The sequence below is a fragment of the Suricata suricatta genome, chromosome 2 (genome assembly GCF_006229205.1).
Source record: "Suricata suricatta isolate VVHF042 chromosome 2, meerkat_22Aug2017_6uvM2_HiC, whole genome shotgun sequence".
Classification (NCBI taxonomy): domain Eukaryota; kingdom Metazoa; phylum Chordata; class Mammalia; order Carnivora; family Herpestidae; genus Suricata; species Suricata suricatta.
The window spans coordinates 161,896,533-161,912,927 of record NC_043701.1 but is presented as its reverse complement, the minus strand read 5'-3'; the positions used below and the strand labels follow the sequence as shown (position 1 = coordinate 161,912,927).

Below are 16,395 nucleotides of genomic sequence, written 5' to 3'. Positions count from 1 at the left end.
GCCTTCTTGGGACATCTGGACTGACAGCTCTCAATGCCTGGCTTCACTGTGGAAGTCAGACAGCAAAACGACCTAGCATGTTTTCTAGACCTCCCACGTGACCAAGTACACAGTTACTTCTAGAAACTTATCTCCTTATATTCTCCTCGGTGTAGTTTAATAACATTCCCATTAAATATACAGCAATGTTTGTCCAATGAGTTCCATAATCTAGTTCATTCCCTCATTCAACAGAACTACTTGAGCCAGAGATATGGCATTTGGCAAAACAGACACAGCCTTTGGCCTTCTGGAGTCCAGCTGGGAAAGTAGACATGAATCAAACCAGCACACAAGTACAATGTAGGAAATCCAATCAATAATACTGGAATAATGTCATGCTATATGGTCACAGATGGTAACTATATTGTCCATGGTGAGTATAGGGTAATGCATAGAATTATAGAATCATTCTTCTGTACATGTGAAACTAATATAATGCTGTATGTCAACCATGACAATGAGAAAAAAAACACCAAAAGCTATTTTCGTACATGGATAAGAATTAAGAAGAAAAACAAGGACTGCTAAAGGAGACTAGAGAATAGAGACAACCAGGGATTCTAATTTAGCATGGAAGGGTTAGGGAAGGCCAGTCTGGGATAGTGATTGGTGGAGGCTTGGGTAAGGACCCTGGGAGAGGGAAGTCTAGATATTTGTGATATCTTCTGGTGGCTAAATTGATAGAATTTTTGGTGATTCATAGATATGCAGATGGAGTGAGACAGAGATCCAATATGACTCTGAGGCCCAGTCCTCAATATAAATATTTCCCTCAAACTCTTAGAATGCTTTCTCATCTAGTATTTACCTATGTATTGCATTCCTTGTATAGGTGTCTGATTCTCAGTCACAGATAGTTCCCTACCCGGCAGAGCGGTCATCAGGATACTGGCCACTTTTCACGCTGCTGCGCTGTCACTTGTCTTTTTTCCCCCGGTAGCTAGGATGATGCGAAACCAAGAGAGATACAAGGGTCTCACCCCCCAATTAGTCCCGGCAGTTATTTTACATTCTTCAAGGATTTTAAATTTCTATTTATTTACTAATCTAAGATGGGAGTAATAGAGGAAACTGGGTGCAGTGTATGTGGGAACACTATGTACTATCTCTGTTCTATAAACCTAACACTATTTTAAAAGAAAAAGTTCAGGAGCGCCTGTGTGGCTTAGCGGTTAAGCTTCTGACTCCTGATTTTGGCTCAGGTCATGATCTCACGTTTAGAGAGTTCAAGCCCCACGATGGATTCTGCATGACAGTGTGGAGCCTGTTTGGGATTCCTCTCTCTCCCTTTTTGTCTCCTCCACATCCCCTCAAAAATAAGTAAACTTTTAACAAAATGAAATAAAGAGTTTAAATATTAAAAATGAGATTAGTTGATGGGTAGAGGAATGGATAGATGAGTAATTGTGTGGCAAGGCAAATATAGTGAAATAGTACAGATAAAATCTAGGTGCTGGGGATACAAGTATTCACTAGCTTTGCTATATGTTTAAAAAAACTCATTATAAAATATTGGGGGGAAATGCTCATGTAATGAAAAGCAATATCATTATTTTTTTCTTTTTGTACTATAATCTGTCCTTTTCCTCTTATTTATTTACCAGCATGATTATAAAAGTTCAGAAAAAGGAAATTTTCACTTCTGGCCATTGTCACTAGTCATTTTGTTTCAGGATTATTACTGAAAATAATTTTGTCATACAGAAGGATATTTAAAAATGATCCCCTCTGGGTGTGAAGTCACTAGATATGCAACTGCAGAGTACAAGAGAGTGTGGGTACCCAGGTTGCCCCCCAACCCACTTCTGCCCTGGGGAAAGTCTGTGATGGAGGAGGTCAAGTCTGTCCTCACGTTTGGCCAGGCTTTCCATGGGGTGCCGAGAGCCCCATCGGGAACTTTTGGCCCAGGCATGGTCTGCTGCCTCAGACACAGACAGAACCCCGGGGAGCTGGAGCAGAGCCAGAGGAGGGGAATGGTGAAGCCACCTGGTATCTGGGGGAAGAGCCAGAGAAACACGACTGCATACTGGGATCCCAGTTTGATCCCCTTTCTGGGCTAGCCAGGCAACATGGCTTAAAGCTTCAGCAAGCACCTTTATATTTTCTACCCAAATTGTTCAAGAACAATTGTGAAAAGCATTAATATTTTGGGGACTTTTGAAACTCATTTGGCTCATTTTTTAAAATTTCATTCTTGAGAGAGAAAGAGAGACAGAGTATGAGTGGGGGAGAGGCAGAGAGCAAGGGAGACATAGAATCAGAAGCAGGTTCCAGGCTGTGAGATGTCAGTACAGAGCCTGATGTGGGGCTCGAATTCACAAACTTTGAGATCATGACCCGAGCCAAGATTGGGGGCTCAACTGACTGAGCCACCCAGGTGCCCCTTAAAAAATTTTTTTAAGTTTATTTATTTTGAGAGAGACAGAGACAGAGCTAGTGGGTGAGGGGCAGAGGAAGAGGGAGAGACAGAATCCCAAGCAGGTTTGTTCTGTCAGTGCACAGCAGATGTGAGGCTCAAACTCACAAAACCGTGATATCATGACCTGAGACAAAACCAAGAGTCAGAAGCTTAACCAACTGAACCACACAGGCACCTCTTATTTGGCTTATTTTTAACAACCTCTATCCACCTTCCTAATTTGTAGAATGATAAACTAGATGTACAACCCACTTGTCAGCTGGAGCTTTCCTGCCCATTTCATCTTTGACTCCATTTCTCTGGTTTTCTGAAGATTTTCAGGGTACTTATGTTCTCCATTGCCCAGGGCTTTACACTTCCATTATTGGAACCTGTATTTTGTCACACAGGAACCTGGGCGTGAAACCTTGCCACCTCTTCACTCAAGGCTTCAGGGGGGTGATTGGGGGATGGGGGGGTCAGAGTTTCCATGCAATGTAAATGACTTCTGATGTACAGAGCTGCTGGTTACCGAGACCCAAGTGGCAGGGCTGCTGTCACCAGATCTTGGACTTTCCTCAAAGACCCAGTCAAAGCTAGAAATCTTCTCAGTTACCAGCAAAAGGGCTGAAGCAGTGTTCGTGAGTGGAAAATGCTGCTCATAGAACACAGAACGCTAATTGCCTACCAGGCACTATGCTTCTTACTTAGTAATGGAAGGGGTGAAATGCAACAATTTGTCCTGTACGTTGGAGGGAACACCTCGGTATAGCCTGGCCTCTATACCCCTACACATTTCCCTGATGTGGCAGAGCCCTGGGTCTTTACCAACTGCAGCACAAGTATCTTACCAAGGCCTTCAACTTAGGCACTTTTGGTTTACCTAGTGTGACTAATATTGGTATCAATGAGATAGCAGACCAAGTTGAGGTGATGCTTTCTCCAAGCTTCCAAGAGTCATTCTAGCAGTGTGATGGCATCATTTCCCAGGATACTTGCCAGGGTGAACTCCTATATCATAGGAGAATGCTCAATTACCAATGAAACCTTCCTTATTTGACTTTCTGTTCTCCTTTCCTCCTTAACTGTGCATACTCAGGATCAATACATACTCTTCCACTTCTGCTGATCCTTTGAGACATCATCTCATTTCTCCTTTTGCAGGCCCACTATTAATGTTGTAACTAAACTCTTGTTATTGGTTTTGGGGTGTGGGACAGAGCCTGTGGAGTGAGTTAAGATCCCTTGAGGGGGAAAAAGGTGTTTTCCTGTACGGCAAAAATCTCTGTACCAACTTCAAAAGTGAGGAGTGCTGATTTTTAACCTGGAAAGTGAGCCCCTTCTGCAAACAGAGGTTTCAGAGGAAATCTGGGGACTCAAGATTTACAAGAACACCAACCTATATGTCCTCATCCCATATCTCTGGATCCCATTCCTTCTCAATTACGGTCATGACTTTGGCACAGCTGACTTGCTAGGATTGAGAATTTGGTTTTCTCTGGAGCTCAGCTGCCTTATAAATTAAGTTCTGGATCTTGGTCTCAGAAGGTCTGGTCTCTTACATTGGTGATTAATCACTCTCAGTCTCTCTTGTCTTTCTCTGACGCATTGATAGTGGCCAGTAACAGCCATCACATCCCACTGTCCTTAAATCACTACTGTCCCCGAACCTTTGGATGCCTCAGATGCTGCACCCTCCAGTGATCCCTTCTGCTCGCATTCCAGCCCAGTTCACCACTGCTGAGAGTTTTACAATGATACTCCTACCTTTGCAGGGATGCCACCTACCACCTGTGAGAAGTTATTGCCCTCCAGTCTGCAGGTGACCCAACCCAAAGTCTTATTTTAGAATCTGCTTCCTAGGACCACCCCACCCCTGTACCAACAATTGAGGGGCAGCTTTTTCCTCACTCTCAGACTCTGAAGGGTCTGTATTAGGGATGTATTAGGGGTGTATTAGGGTTGCCTTCAGAAGCTGCTTCTCTGAGGAAGTGAGGGAAGCAGGACCAGATAGAAGGAGAAGTTGATTTGTGGGGCAGTTGGAGCAGAGGCCTCAGCTGACCCCACAGCTGGAGCTGGGATGGCCAATCAGAGATGTCCTAAATTGAGGACAGAGACTATTTCAATGAGTAACTGCTCCTCATGACAGGGCATAATTTTGAGTGAGGTAGTTTCCTAAGTAGGATCTCAAGGCTGAGCCAACACTACCAGCACCTGATGAACGAGTGTCTTGGTTCCGAAGTGGGAATCTGAATGGTATACTGTGACATCTGCTTCAGATAGGATGACCGGAGACAACCAGGAGTAAGAAAAAGCCCAGAACATGGGAATATCAATGCTAAAACCGGACCAGTCACAAGCAAACCAGGATATTTGGTTGCCCTCGAAGCCCTGGCCTTAAAATACTAACAGAAGCTGCAAATTTGCCAACTACAATTTTCTCTATAACAATAAACATGTATTTGTAGGATAGACATCAGTAGTTGAGATGCTGGGCTACTGGATGAATAATCAAGAGTAGCTTAACTACGAAAAGCTTTAGAATATTTGTGATTTGACTTATAATCTCAGTGGGCAACTCATGGAACAGGAATATTAGCATCTCTTATGTTAGGTCCCTGTTAGAAAAACAGAGTAGAAGAGTAGAAGAAGTAGATGTTGCTCAAATAAAGCCACTACAAGGAAATAAAAGATTATATCAGGGGCCCCTGTGTGGCTCAGTCAGTTAATTGGCTGACTTCAGCTCAAGTCATGATCTGGTGGTTCACAGCTTCGAGCCCCACATTGGGCTCTGTGCTGGTAGCTCAGAGCCTGCAGCCTGCTTCAGATTCTGTCTCCCTTTCTCTCTCCCTCTCCCCTGCTAATGCTGTGTCTCTCTCAAAAAAAATAAATAAATAGGGGCACCTGGGTGGCTCTGTTGGTTGGGCCTCCGACTTCGGCTCAGGTCAGATCTCACGTCCGTGGGTTCGGGCCCCACATCAGGCTCTGTGCTGACAGGTAGCTCGGAGCCTGGAGCCCGCTTCCAGTTCTGTGTCTCCTTCTCTCTCTGCCCCTCCCCCTCTCATGCTCTGTCTCTCTCTGTATCAAACATAAATAAAACATTTTTTAAAAAAATAATAAATAAATAAATAAATAAAACATTAAAAAATTTTTAATTTAATATATTTATATATATATAAAAATATATATATTTGTTATAATTTAAATTATAACAAATAATATTGTTATAAGTTATATAATTAAGTTAAATGGTATGGCATATTCTAGGTGATATTATGGTAAAATATAAATTATGAATAACAAGAAATTATGCAGTGTTTGTCTGAAATGCAAATTTAACTGGGCATCCTGCATTTTTATTTGCTAAATCTGCCAACACTGCTATCAAGGGAATTCTCAAACCGACAGAAGATGAATAGTAGAATAAATCCACATATAACCATCACTCTGCTTGGATGCTTAACAACGTTTTGCCCCAGTTATTTTTTATTTAATTTTTGTGCCTATCATTATGTTCCATGCTGTGAGAGATACAGAAAAAAATATGTCCTTAAGTAGCTTATCGTCAAGTTGGGGGAACACAATAAACATTCCCAAAATAACTAGTAAAGAAATAAGCACTAAAATGTGTAATGGTGACAGCAAGGAACACAGAAGCCCAGTGAAGGGAATATCAATTTGACTGGAATGGTGTTGGATGAAATGAGCCCAGAGCTGAGATTATGTCAAGCCTGGTAAAATCTGTATAAATAAAGATGAAATGAGCAGGCTTTCTGGTAAAGTACCCAGCAGGACCAGATTGTATGCACTTGGCTCCATAAAAGTCTCTCTCCATTTCAAAGTACTCACTACAACCCCTCCCCCCTACCCCCGCCCCTGCTGCCCCCAGTGCTTCACACTTTAATCATCAGGGCCCACAGCAGCTGTCACCCATCAGGCTAATATACATCTAACGTTACTGCAAATTACATCATCAGAACAGATTAGCCCTTGAACATGTCAGCACAATGGCTATTCAATCTTCTCTGGGTGACTTGTTAATTAACCACAGCAATACACTGTCTTTGACATCACCGGGAAGTTCAATTTTTCCCTGATTGAAAGTAGCTTGGGGAGAATTATAAGTTGATGAGAGAAACAAAATTCTATTCGGATGGCCAGCTTTATGCTAATACTTATGAAATGTCATGGCTACTAGAGCATATAGGCACATATCCAATAATTAAGAAAAATTCAGGATGATGCTATAGCTCATCTCTTGTATTACATTAACATTTAAAATCCTCTATTTCTTATGTACATGATAATAGCAAAATGTCAGGTCTTATACATTTAATAAGTTTTTACTTTTTAATTCTTCTTGACTTAAAAATATTTTTTTAATGTTTACTGAGTTTTGACAGAGAGAGAGAGACAGAGTGCAAGAAAGGGAAGGACGTAAAAAGGGAGACACAGGATCTGAAGCAGGTTCCAGGCTCTGAGCTGTCAGCACAGAACCAAAAGTGAGTCTCAAACTCACAAACTGCAAGATCATGACCTGAGCCAAAGTCAGAAGCTCAACCAACTGAGCCACCCAGGCACCCCAACCCCTGTCAACTTTAAATGCAACTAATTCAAATACTAAGAATGAAAACTTGAAAAATACTTTATTGAAATATAGATACAAATCTGGAAACATTAAATAATTAGTATCCCCAGAAGCCCCTTTTATGCTCCCATCTGGAAAGTCACCACCTCCCCTCCAAGGGTACCCACTATCCATACTCTAACATCACAGAATAGTTTTGCCTGGTTTTGTACTTTATATGACGGCAATCATACAATATAGGCTCTCTTTTGTGTCTGGCTTCTTTCTTTCAACATTACATTTGTGAAATTCAAGGGATGCTAATTATAAAATGACTTTTGTTAAGGGGGCCTGGATGGCTCATTCGGTTAAACATCTTACTTTTGGTTTCAACTCAGGTCATGATATCATGTTTCATGAGGTTGAGCCCTGCATCAGGCTCTCTCTACACTGATAGTATGCAGCCTGTTTGGGATTCCCTCTCTCTCTGTTCCTCTCCTTCTTGCATGTACTTCTCTCTCTCTTAAAGTAAATAAACTTAAAAAAATAGGGGTACCTGAGTGGCTCAGTTAAGCATCCGACTTCAGCTCAGATCATGATCTTGCAGTTTGTGGGTTCGGGCCCCATATCAGGCACTATACTGACAGCTAGCTCAGAGCCTGGAGCCTGTCTTTGGATCCTGTGTCTCCCTCTCTCTCTGAGCCTCCCCTACTCCTGCTGTCTCTCTCTCTGTCTCTCAAAAATAAATAAAAAACATTGAAACAATTTTTAAATGAAATGAATTTTGTTATTAAATAGATAAAATATACCCAACAATAAAAAAATAGAAAACATATCATCACTTTTAATTTTCAAGTTGTAGGTATGGCTATACACAATTATTTGATCAAGCTTTTATAAAGGTGCTGGGTAAAAAGAAAAAAGTTCTTATCCCTTTTTGATATTTTTATTAATCTTCTTATCCTGGCTTGTTATGACTATTAATCCCATTTCTCCAAAATTTAATCCATAGCTCCAGTGTCTTACAGTCTTTGCAGCCTCTTTACAATAAGAAGAGAAACATAAGAATAAGACAGTTTATTTTCCAGCTGGTGTACTGGCCAGTAGCTGGTGACCATTAGGGAAGTAGTGGTATTGCCAGTTCTGTCCACATAAGGACATCTGTCATCTGTCAGAGCATCTGTCAGAAACTCTGCGACTTTCTCAGAAGCATGGGTGTGTACCCAAATCTCACAGTAAAGAACCAAGGCTTGATTATTTCCACTACCTTATTATGAGCATGAGTCCAACTGAAAATAATCCAGCGATTTCATAAGTCATCCAGTAAGTAAGGTAATATCCTTGCTTAACAAAGTATGATGTGGATCTGTGGTTTAAAAGATCAGGTGTAGTATAGTGCACAGGTGACAGTCACATAAGTTTACATACCATTAACCACAAACTATGCCCAGCATTTCCCTGAGATTCAGTCCTTCTTTCAATTTTTAAAATTGTGGTAGGGGCGCCTGGGTGGCTCAGTTGGTTAAGCGTCCAACTTCAGCTCAGGTCATGATGTTGCAGTTCATGGATCTGAGCCCCATGCTGTGCTCTATGATGACAGCTCAAAGCCTGGAGCCTGCTTCAGTTTCTGTGTCTTCCCCTTTCTCTCTACCCCTCCCCTGCTCATGCTCTGTCTCTCAAAAATAAATAAATGCTAAAAAAAATTTTTTTAACTTGTGGTAAAATATCCCTCACATAAAATTTACCAGCATTATCATTTTTTAAGTGTACAGTTCAGTGGCATTAGGTATGTTCATTCATATTGTTGTGCAACCATCACCACCATCCGTCTCCAGAACTCTTTTCATCATGCAAAACTGAAATTCTGCAGCATTAATAATAACTCCCTTGAGTGCCTGGGTGGTGCAATCAGTTGAGAGACTGACTCTCGATTTCAGCTCAGGTCATGATCTCCCAGTGGTGGGATCAAGCCCCATGTCAGGCTCTGCACTGAGCGTGGAGTCTGCTTAAGATGCTCTCTCTCTCCCTCACTTGTGCTCTCTCTCTCTCTCTCTCAAAACCATAATAATAATAACTCCCCATTACCCTTCTCTCTAGTCTCTGGCAATCACCATTCTACTTTCTTTGAGATACAGACTTTTAAAATACAAAATACAAAATTCTTTCTCGTGCATTCAATCCTGGCTTCTGAGACACAAATTTTCCTCATAGGGAAGTCATTCTTTGCCCCACAGGATAAACCCCAGCTGATTACCTTCTCCTCTCTTCATCTTTGCAAAGGTCATCATCCTAATTACTGGATTTCCTTTGGTATATCAGACCATTTGGACAGGAAGGAGGAGTTCCTTGTTTTAAATGTAAGGACCTAGAGGGTGTCTCGCCCTAACCAAATGTCATTTCTGGTTCTCCTCATTCCAGAAAGTGGTTTGGTTAACTGCACTCTGGTTCACACCATGCCTCATGCTGACTTAGGAGTCTTTTTCTTTTTTTTCTTTTCTTTTCTTTTTATTTTTGAGAGACAGAGAGACAGCGTGAACAGGGGAGGCTCAGAGAGAGAGTGAGATTCAGAATCTGAAGCAGGCTCCAGGCTCTGAGCTAGCTGTCAGCACAGAGCCTGACGTGGGGCTCGAACCCACGAACCGGGAGATCATGACCTGAGCCAAAGCCAGACGCTTAACTGACTGAGCCACCCAGGCGCCCCAGGAGTCTTTTTCAAAATACATGGGGCAGGATGGGCCATGAGTAACTGTTTTCTCAGACTAGGTAATTTCTGACCTTATTCTATGATTTAGTCACTCACCCCTTATTTCTCAAGCCACCTCATTTTGCCTGACCCAATGACCCTTCTATTAACTAAAGCCCTACCATCAGTGACTTCTAGCCATAGCTGGTTGAAAAGATCAGCAAATAATCTCCCAAAAATACAGACATAAAACTGGACAAATTTGACCAAAATAATTATTTCAGCATTCTGAGAATAGGTCAAAAGCATCCAATGACCTGAAAAGCATTTATGCTTGGACTTCAGGTAAGAATGGTGTGAGTCTGTGGCATTCTGGCCTAGAGATGCCCCCATTCCACACCCTGTCCCCAGCCCCAGGTTGGCCAATATAGATGTGTTAAGGCAGAGCAGGCCATGAGTACCAGCAGTAACTCTGCCATAGTCGAAGGGGCTCATGGATTGCTCTCCGTACAGGAATAAATGAAGAGCACCAGAGGTAACAATTATATGGGCTAATATAAAAGACTGTAGTTCTCTTTTTCTCATGTCTTGTCTTAACTTTTTTGAAAGACATACAATTATACAAAACAATAATTATAACATTGTACTATTGGACTTATAGCATATACAGATGTAATAAAAATGACACTAGTAGCATGAGAAATGGGAAGGAATAGAGGTATATTGAAGCAAAGTTTCTATGCTTTTCTAGAATTAAATTAGTACTGATCTGAAATAAACTGTGATAAATAAAAATGCATATCGTAATCCTTAGATTACAATCTCTAAAAAAAATCCCTAAAAAAGCTATTTTTTTTCAAAACGAACAAAGTAATTTAAATGTTACATTGAAAATATTTTACATAAAAGAAGCCAATCAAGAAGGAGTAGAAGAATAAAAAATAGAGTTCACATATAGAAAACAAATAAAGAAAAATGGCAAATATAAGTCTGACCAAATTAGCAATTGCATTAAACGTGAAAGATCTAAACACCCCAATCAAAATGCAGGGATTGTCAGACTAGATAAAACCACATGATCCAGCCATATGCTATCTTTAAGAGACCTTAGATTCAAAGACACAAATAGGTTGTGGGGTGCCTGTCTGGCTCAGTCAGTAGAATCTGTGACTCTTGATTTTGGGGGTTGTGGGTTTGAGCCCCACAGTGGGTTAAATGCCAATTTAAAAGCCCCACTTAAAAATAAAATCTTTACTTAAAAATAAAATCTTTAAAAAAAAAAAAAGCAGAAACACAAATAAGTTGAAAGTGAAAGGATGGAAAGATATACCACTCAAACAGTAATCATTAGAGAACTGAAGTGGTTTTATAAATATTAGACAAAGTAGACTTAAAGACAAATATTACTAAAGACAAATAGGGGCATTTCATAATGATAGAAGAGTCAATACCTCAGGATGATGTAACAATTATAAGTATATATGCACTTGACAAGTAGGTCTCTAAATACATGAAGTGAAAACTGATGCCTATCTCAGAGATAACCCAGGTGAAAGGGGATGAGGTAAGTTTGCTGTCTCCCCATCTCCCCAACTCGGGTCCCCCGCCAAGTTACATAGCATTTATCTTGATATGTTGTAATTACACGTTTCCTTGTTTGGCTCACACTTAGCCTCTTTGCCCTTTGTATGCCCAGTCTATAGCATTCCTTAGCATATGCAGTGTATTTTAAAAATTAATTAGTAACTGAATGGCATTCCAGGCAGAGGGAGAAAAGCAAAAGGGAGCATGGCATATTCTAGGAATGCTAAGTTGTCTCAGATTCCTGCAGTAGTATTTCCCAAACTGAATTCCTTGAGATGTTAATAGAGTTTAGTGCTCAAACTTGACACCCTCTGTTCCTTTCTTAGATATTCTCAAGGCCTGTTACTGTGTGAAATTTGTTTCCATCCTTTCTCTGATTTAACCAGACTTTTATTAATATCTTGAAGAAGTGCTCCTCAGAACAGCACTGGGGAGATACTAACCTAGAGAGTAGGCTATCTGTGAGGGGTTTGTAGGACATGGGCTGAGAGGCAGGCAGTAGCCAAGCCATGAAGAACCTGGTATGAAATGCTATGAAATTTTTTAAAACATTTTTAAAGTTTATTTTGAGAGAGAGAGGGACAGAGAGAGAGAGAGAGAGGAAGACAGAGAGGAAGACAGAGAATTACAAGCAGTCTCCACACTGTCAGCGCAGAGTCTGATGTGGGATTTGAACCCATGAACCATGAATCATGACTTAGGCCAAAGTCAGATGCTTAACTGGCTGAGTCACCCAGATGACCCTGAAATGCTAAGAAATCTGAACTTTATTTTACAGACTACATAAAGTCATTGAAAGATTTTATTTAGACAAAGGAGTAGCATTGTGCAATTTGCATTTCATAAGGATCATCTTGGCAGCAGCATAGATGATGAATTGGAAAGAGGCCAGGCTAGAGGTAGAAGAACTGGTTGGGAAAGTGATGGCAGCAATCCAGACATCCATGATGAAAGCCTAGATTAAGGCTATGGCAACAGGAGTAGGGAGGAGGGACTAAATTAAGTAGACATATTTAGGAAGCAGAATTGATAGGTCTTTGTGATTAATTTCATCTAAGGGTGAGAGACAGGGAGGTGTCCATGAAACCTTTTAGTTTTCTGACTTAGATGATCGGTGGGTGTTGGTGACATCCATTGACAGAGAAGAGAGGGGCAGAACTGCGGAGACAGAGGTTTAGTTGGAGATACTTAGGGGAGTCCAGTTGGAAATTCACAAGTGGAGCTCCAGAGAAAGTTCTGGGGTGGATGTGAGGAGGGTGAGAGTCATGGGAATAATGGTTTAGTTGAAGCCACAGGTTTGGAGGAGGTGACTCTGAGGGATCACATGGGGTGAGAAGGAAGTAGGCAAGAGTCTTAACCTTGGGAAACATCAATGTAAGAGATTAACAGAGGAAGAGGACACTGAGAAGGAAGAAATGGAGTAGTGGAAGAGACACCACCAAAGGATGTCAGGAAGCCAAGGTGGGATAGGGAGAAAATATGATCAGATCAACATCAAGTGCTAGAAAGTCAGAAAAAATAATGATGAATGAGAAGGAAAGTAGCCACTGTATTTGAGAATTTAAATGCAATTGCCAACCTTAGGAGAGAAGGTTCAGTGGAGTGGAGGACTGGGGTGGGGTTAGTTGAAAGTTAAGGTGAGCCAGATTGTGGTAGGTTGAATGAGAAACAAGTGTGAATAGGGGACACATATTACTCTTCCAAGAAATGTAGCTTCGAAAGGAGAGCGAGAGTTAGAGGGGCTTGATGGGCTGGGGACCTCACAGAGGCCATTTCCTTAAAGCTGGGTGACACTGAAAGAGAGGAGAAGAGCATGCTTATATGGCAGAGAAAAGCCAGGGAGAGGGGGCAGGTGACATCACAAGGGATTAAGCAAGGCTGCTGACGAGGAGAAGTAATACAGGTGAGGCCCATGATAAGACGCCCAGCAAAGTTTTCTTACTCTAGTTGCTTTACTATTATTTGGTAAATATCCTTAAAATAGAATTTTTAGGGGTGCCTGAGTGGCTCAATCAGATAAGCATCTGACTCTTGATTTCAGCTCAGGTCATGATCTCACAGTTTGTGAGATGAAGCCCCATGTCAGGCTCTGTGCTGAGAGCACAGTGGAGCCTGCTTGGGATTCTCTCTCTCTTCTGCTTTTCTGCAACCCCACCCCTACGCTGCATGCATGTGTTCTCTAAATAAATAAATAAATAAATAAACATTAAAAATCCCACAAAATTTTTAGGATAGATTCAGTAAATTAGGCACAGAACTCGTCTTAGTTATTTTTGTATTCCCTATCACAGTATGTTAGATGGGGAAGGTATGCCTGGAATTTTATTTTTTAATTTTATTTATTTTTTTATTAATTAATTAATTTTTAAATTTACATCCAAGTTAGTCAGCATATAGTGCAACAATGATTTTGGGAGCATATTCCTTAATGCCTCTTACCCATTTAGCCTATCCCCTCTCCCACAACCCCTGCCTGGAGTTTAAAAAAATGTGTTAAATCCTTCCTCTGATCTGTAACAACAACACACTATTGCTCACAGGGAGTAAAGAAAGTAGAAACCAACTCACGCTCTCCAGTTTCTAGCTAAAATCTTGTTCGGCAGCCTGTTTCTCCAGCATCCGCCCTCTGAGCCAGGCTCCTATGTTGGTTTGCCCACAAATGTGCCTGGCTCATCCTGCTTCCTTTGCCCTGCTTCCCCCCCCCCCCCCCCCCCCCCCCCCCCCCCCCCCCCCCCCCCCCCCCCCCGCCCTCAATCACAATATTATCCCCCTTTGAGCATATAGGGAGACTGAGAATACAGTCCTGACCTGCCATGGCCTACAAAACCCTTCGGAATCTGCCATCTGCCGATCTCCCAACTGCATTTGAAACCACTCTCCCCCACGCTTTCTTGGCTCCTCCATCCAGAAAGTACTTCCCTGCCTCCAGACCTCCCCCATTACTCTGGTGTCAGAATGCTCTTTCTTTAGCATTCTTTTTTGTGGCTAGCTCCTTCTTATCTTTCAGATCTCAGCCTGAATGTTGCTTTTTTTTTTAATGTTTTATTTATTTTTGATACAGAGAGAGACAGAGCATGAGAGGGGGAGGGGCAGAGAGAGAAGGAGACACAGAATCCGAAGCAGGCTCCAGGCTCTGAGCTGTCTGTCAGCACAGAGCCCGATGCGGGGCTCGAACCCACGAACGTGAGATCTGACCTGACCCGAAGCCAGAGGCTTAACCGACTGAGCCACCCAGGCACCCCCTGAATGTTGCTTTATCTCATCTGATGAAAGTAGAACTATACAGAGAACATCTCACACCTACTATGAGCAATCATAATACATTATTTTATTTTATATTTTAAAAATGTTTAATGTTTATTTTTGAGAGGGCCCAAGCAGGGAAGGGGCAGAGAAAAGGGGACAGAGGATCTGAATCAGGGACAGCTCTGACAGCAGCAAGCCCCATGTGGAGCTCCAACTCACGAACCACGAGATCATGACCCAAGCTGAAGTCAGACCCCAATCATAATACATTTTTTATTTCCCTCAAAGCACTGAGGATTATCTCTACTTATTTTGTTTATTGTCCTTCCCTCCTTCCCCCAACAGAATGGAAGCTCCATGAGGGCTCTTCCCAGTCTGTCCTATCTCCTTCCTACCTTCAGTGTCTGGTATAGTGCTGGACAAGTACTTTATGAAAATGTTTCACAAATAAATGAACAGCTCTTCTACAGTCTCAAATCCTAGCTTAAATACCAACTCCATAGTTAAGAATAATAGCTTATACGTATTGAATGATTACTTTGTCTCAGCAGCTACATGTTATCTTACTTAAGGAGCCCCCTCCCCCATTTACTTCCTCTAACCCATACAGTAGTTGCTATCCAGGCTACACATCCTGTATTTACATGAAATTTAGCCTCTTGCTTTGTTTTTTTAATATATTACATCCATCACTCTTCTTGCTCTAGTGAAATAAATTTATTAGTGCTCTCCCATAGCATACAGAGTGTTCAAGGTATGCTGAGTTACTAAAGATATCCCCCCAGGGTTACAAAGTTAACATAATAAAAATGATGATAAGTTATCTTTATTATAAACTTCAGCCAGAAAATCTAACCCAATATACAAGTGGACAAACTCTATTCTACTAGTAAAATGTCAAAATGGCTAAGGCAAGATAATCTGCACTTTGAAGTAGGAGATATGCAGCTCACTCCCCTCAATTTCCAGAAATATTTGCTAAAATATTAACTTTCTAGAAAAAAAATGTCTAGCTTATCAAAAGTGCTTGCAAAACCAAGCATTATTTCACACTGAGAAGTGCAATGGCTAGTTCCATAAGAAAGGTTCCCAGCATTGAGAGTTGAGTGTTGGTTTTTGAAATATCTGGTTGGCCCCGTGGAATCCCAAGCTGAAAGAGCCCTCCAGTGCTCATTTCAGGAGTTCCTTTGCACATCTCCAGGTGGTGGACTGGGGAACCTGCAGTCTATCCTGGTGAAGATGGCAGGAGGAATGTCCTCCCAACCCCCTAGATATTTCTGCAGTCTGGAAATTCTGTTCCACATCGCACCTTGGGTTTCAGTTGCAATCTGCTACTTCAAGTTTTAAGCTAAGAAAAAAAGAGGCATCCTTTGTCTCCAAGGAATCCTCCTTTCATTGTAAAAGATGACGTCGTTAGAGGCAGTCTGCTTTGTTCCCCTCACCTGGTGTGGCCCTACCCAAGGTTGGGAGTAAGCTTGGAGGTCTTATCTCTAGCACTCTACCCCTGGCTGAACCACAAGAGTCACTCCTAATATCTCAGGCTCTGAGTACATACACTAGTGATTTTCTTCCTGGGTTCGACCCTGGCCTGGATGTGTGTGACCAAGAAAATGTCACCTGACCTGTCTCTCCTCATCTGATAGGTCAGTCAGAAGCACCCATCCTTCTGGGTATCCTACTGGATGTGCTTCCTTGAAGACAACCTCCCTCCTATTAAAAGTGTATCTTCTCTTAGACTTATGAAGGAAATTGAAGAAGACACAAAGAAATGGAAAAGCATTCCGTGCTCATGGATTGGAAGAATAAACATTGTGAAAATGTCATTATTACCCAAAGCAATTTACACATTCAATGCAATCCCCATCAAAGTTGCAC

At 41.6% G+C, this 16,395-nt stretch overlaps 1 protein-coding gene across 1 annotated transcript in view; it reads left to right on the top strand.

Moving 5' to 3' along the window:
• The first annotated feature begins 388 nt into the window (after positions 1 to 388).
• STN1 (STN1 subunit of CST complex) overlaps positions 389 to 16,395 on the top strand; it is a 67,026-nt gene continuing 51,019 nt past the window's right edge. The window contains exon 1 of the mRNA XM_029932521.1: positions 389 to 415. Within this exon, the coding sequence (XP_029788381.1) occupies positions 395 to 415 (21 nt within the window). The 5' untranslated portion in view covers positions 389 to 394. The remainder of the gene's footprint in view (positions 416 to 16,395) is intronic.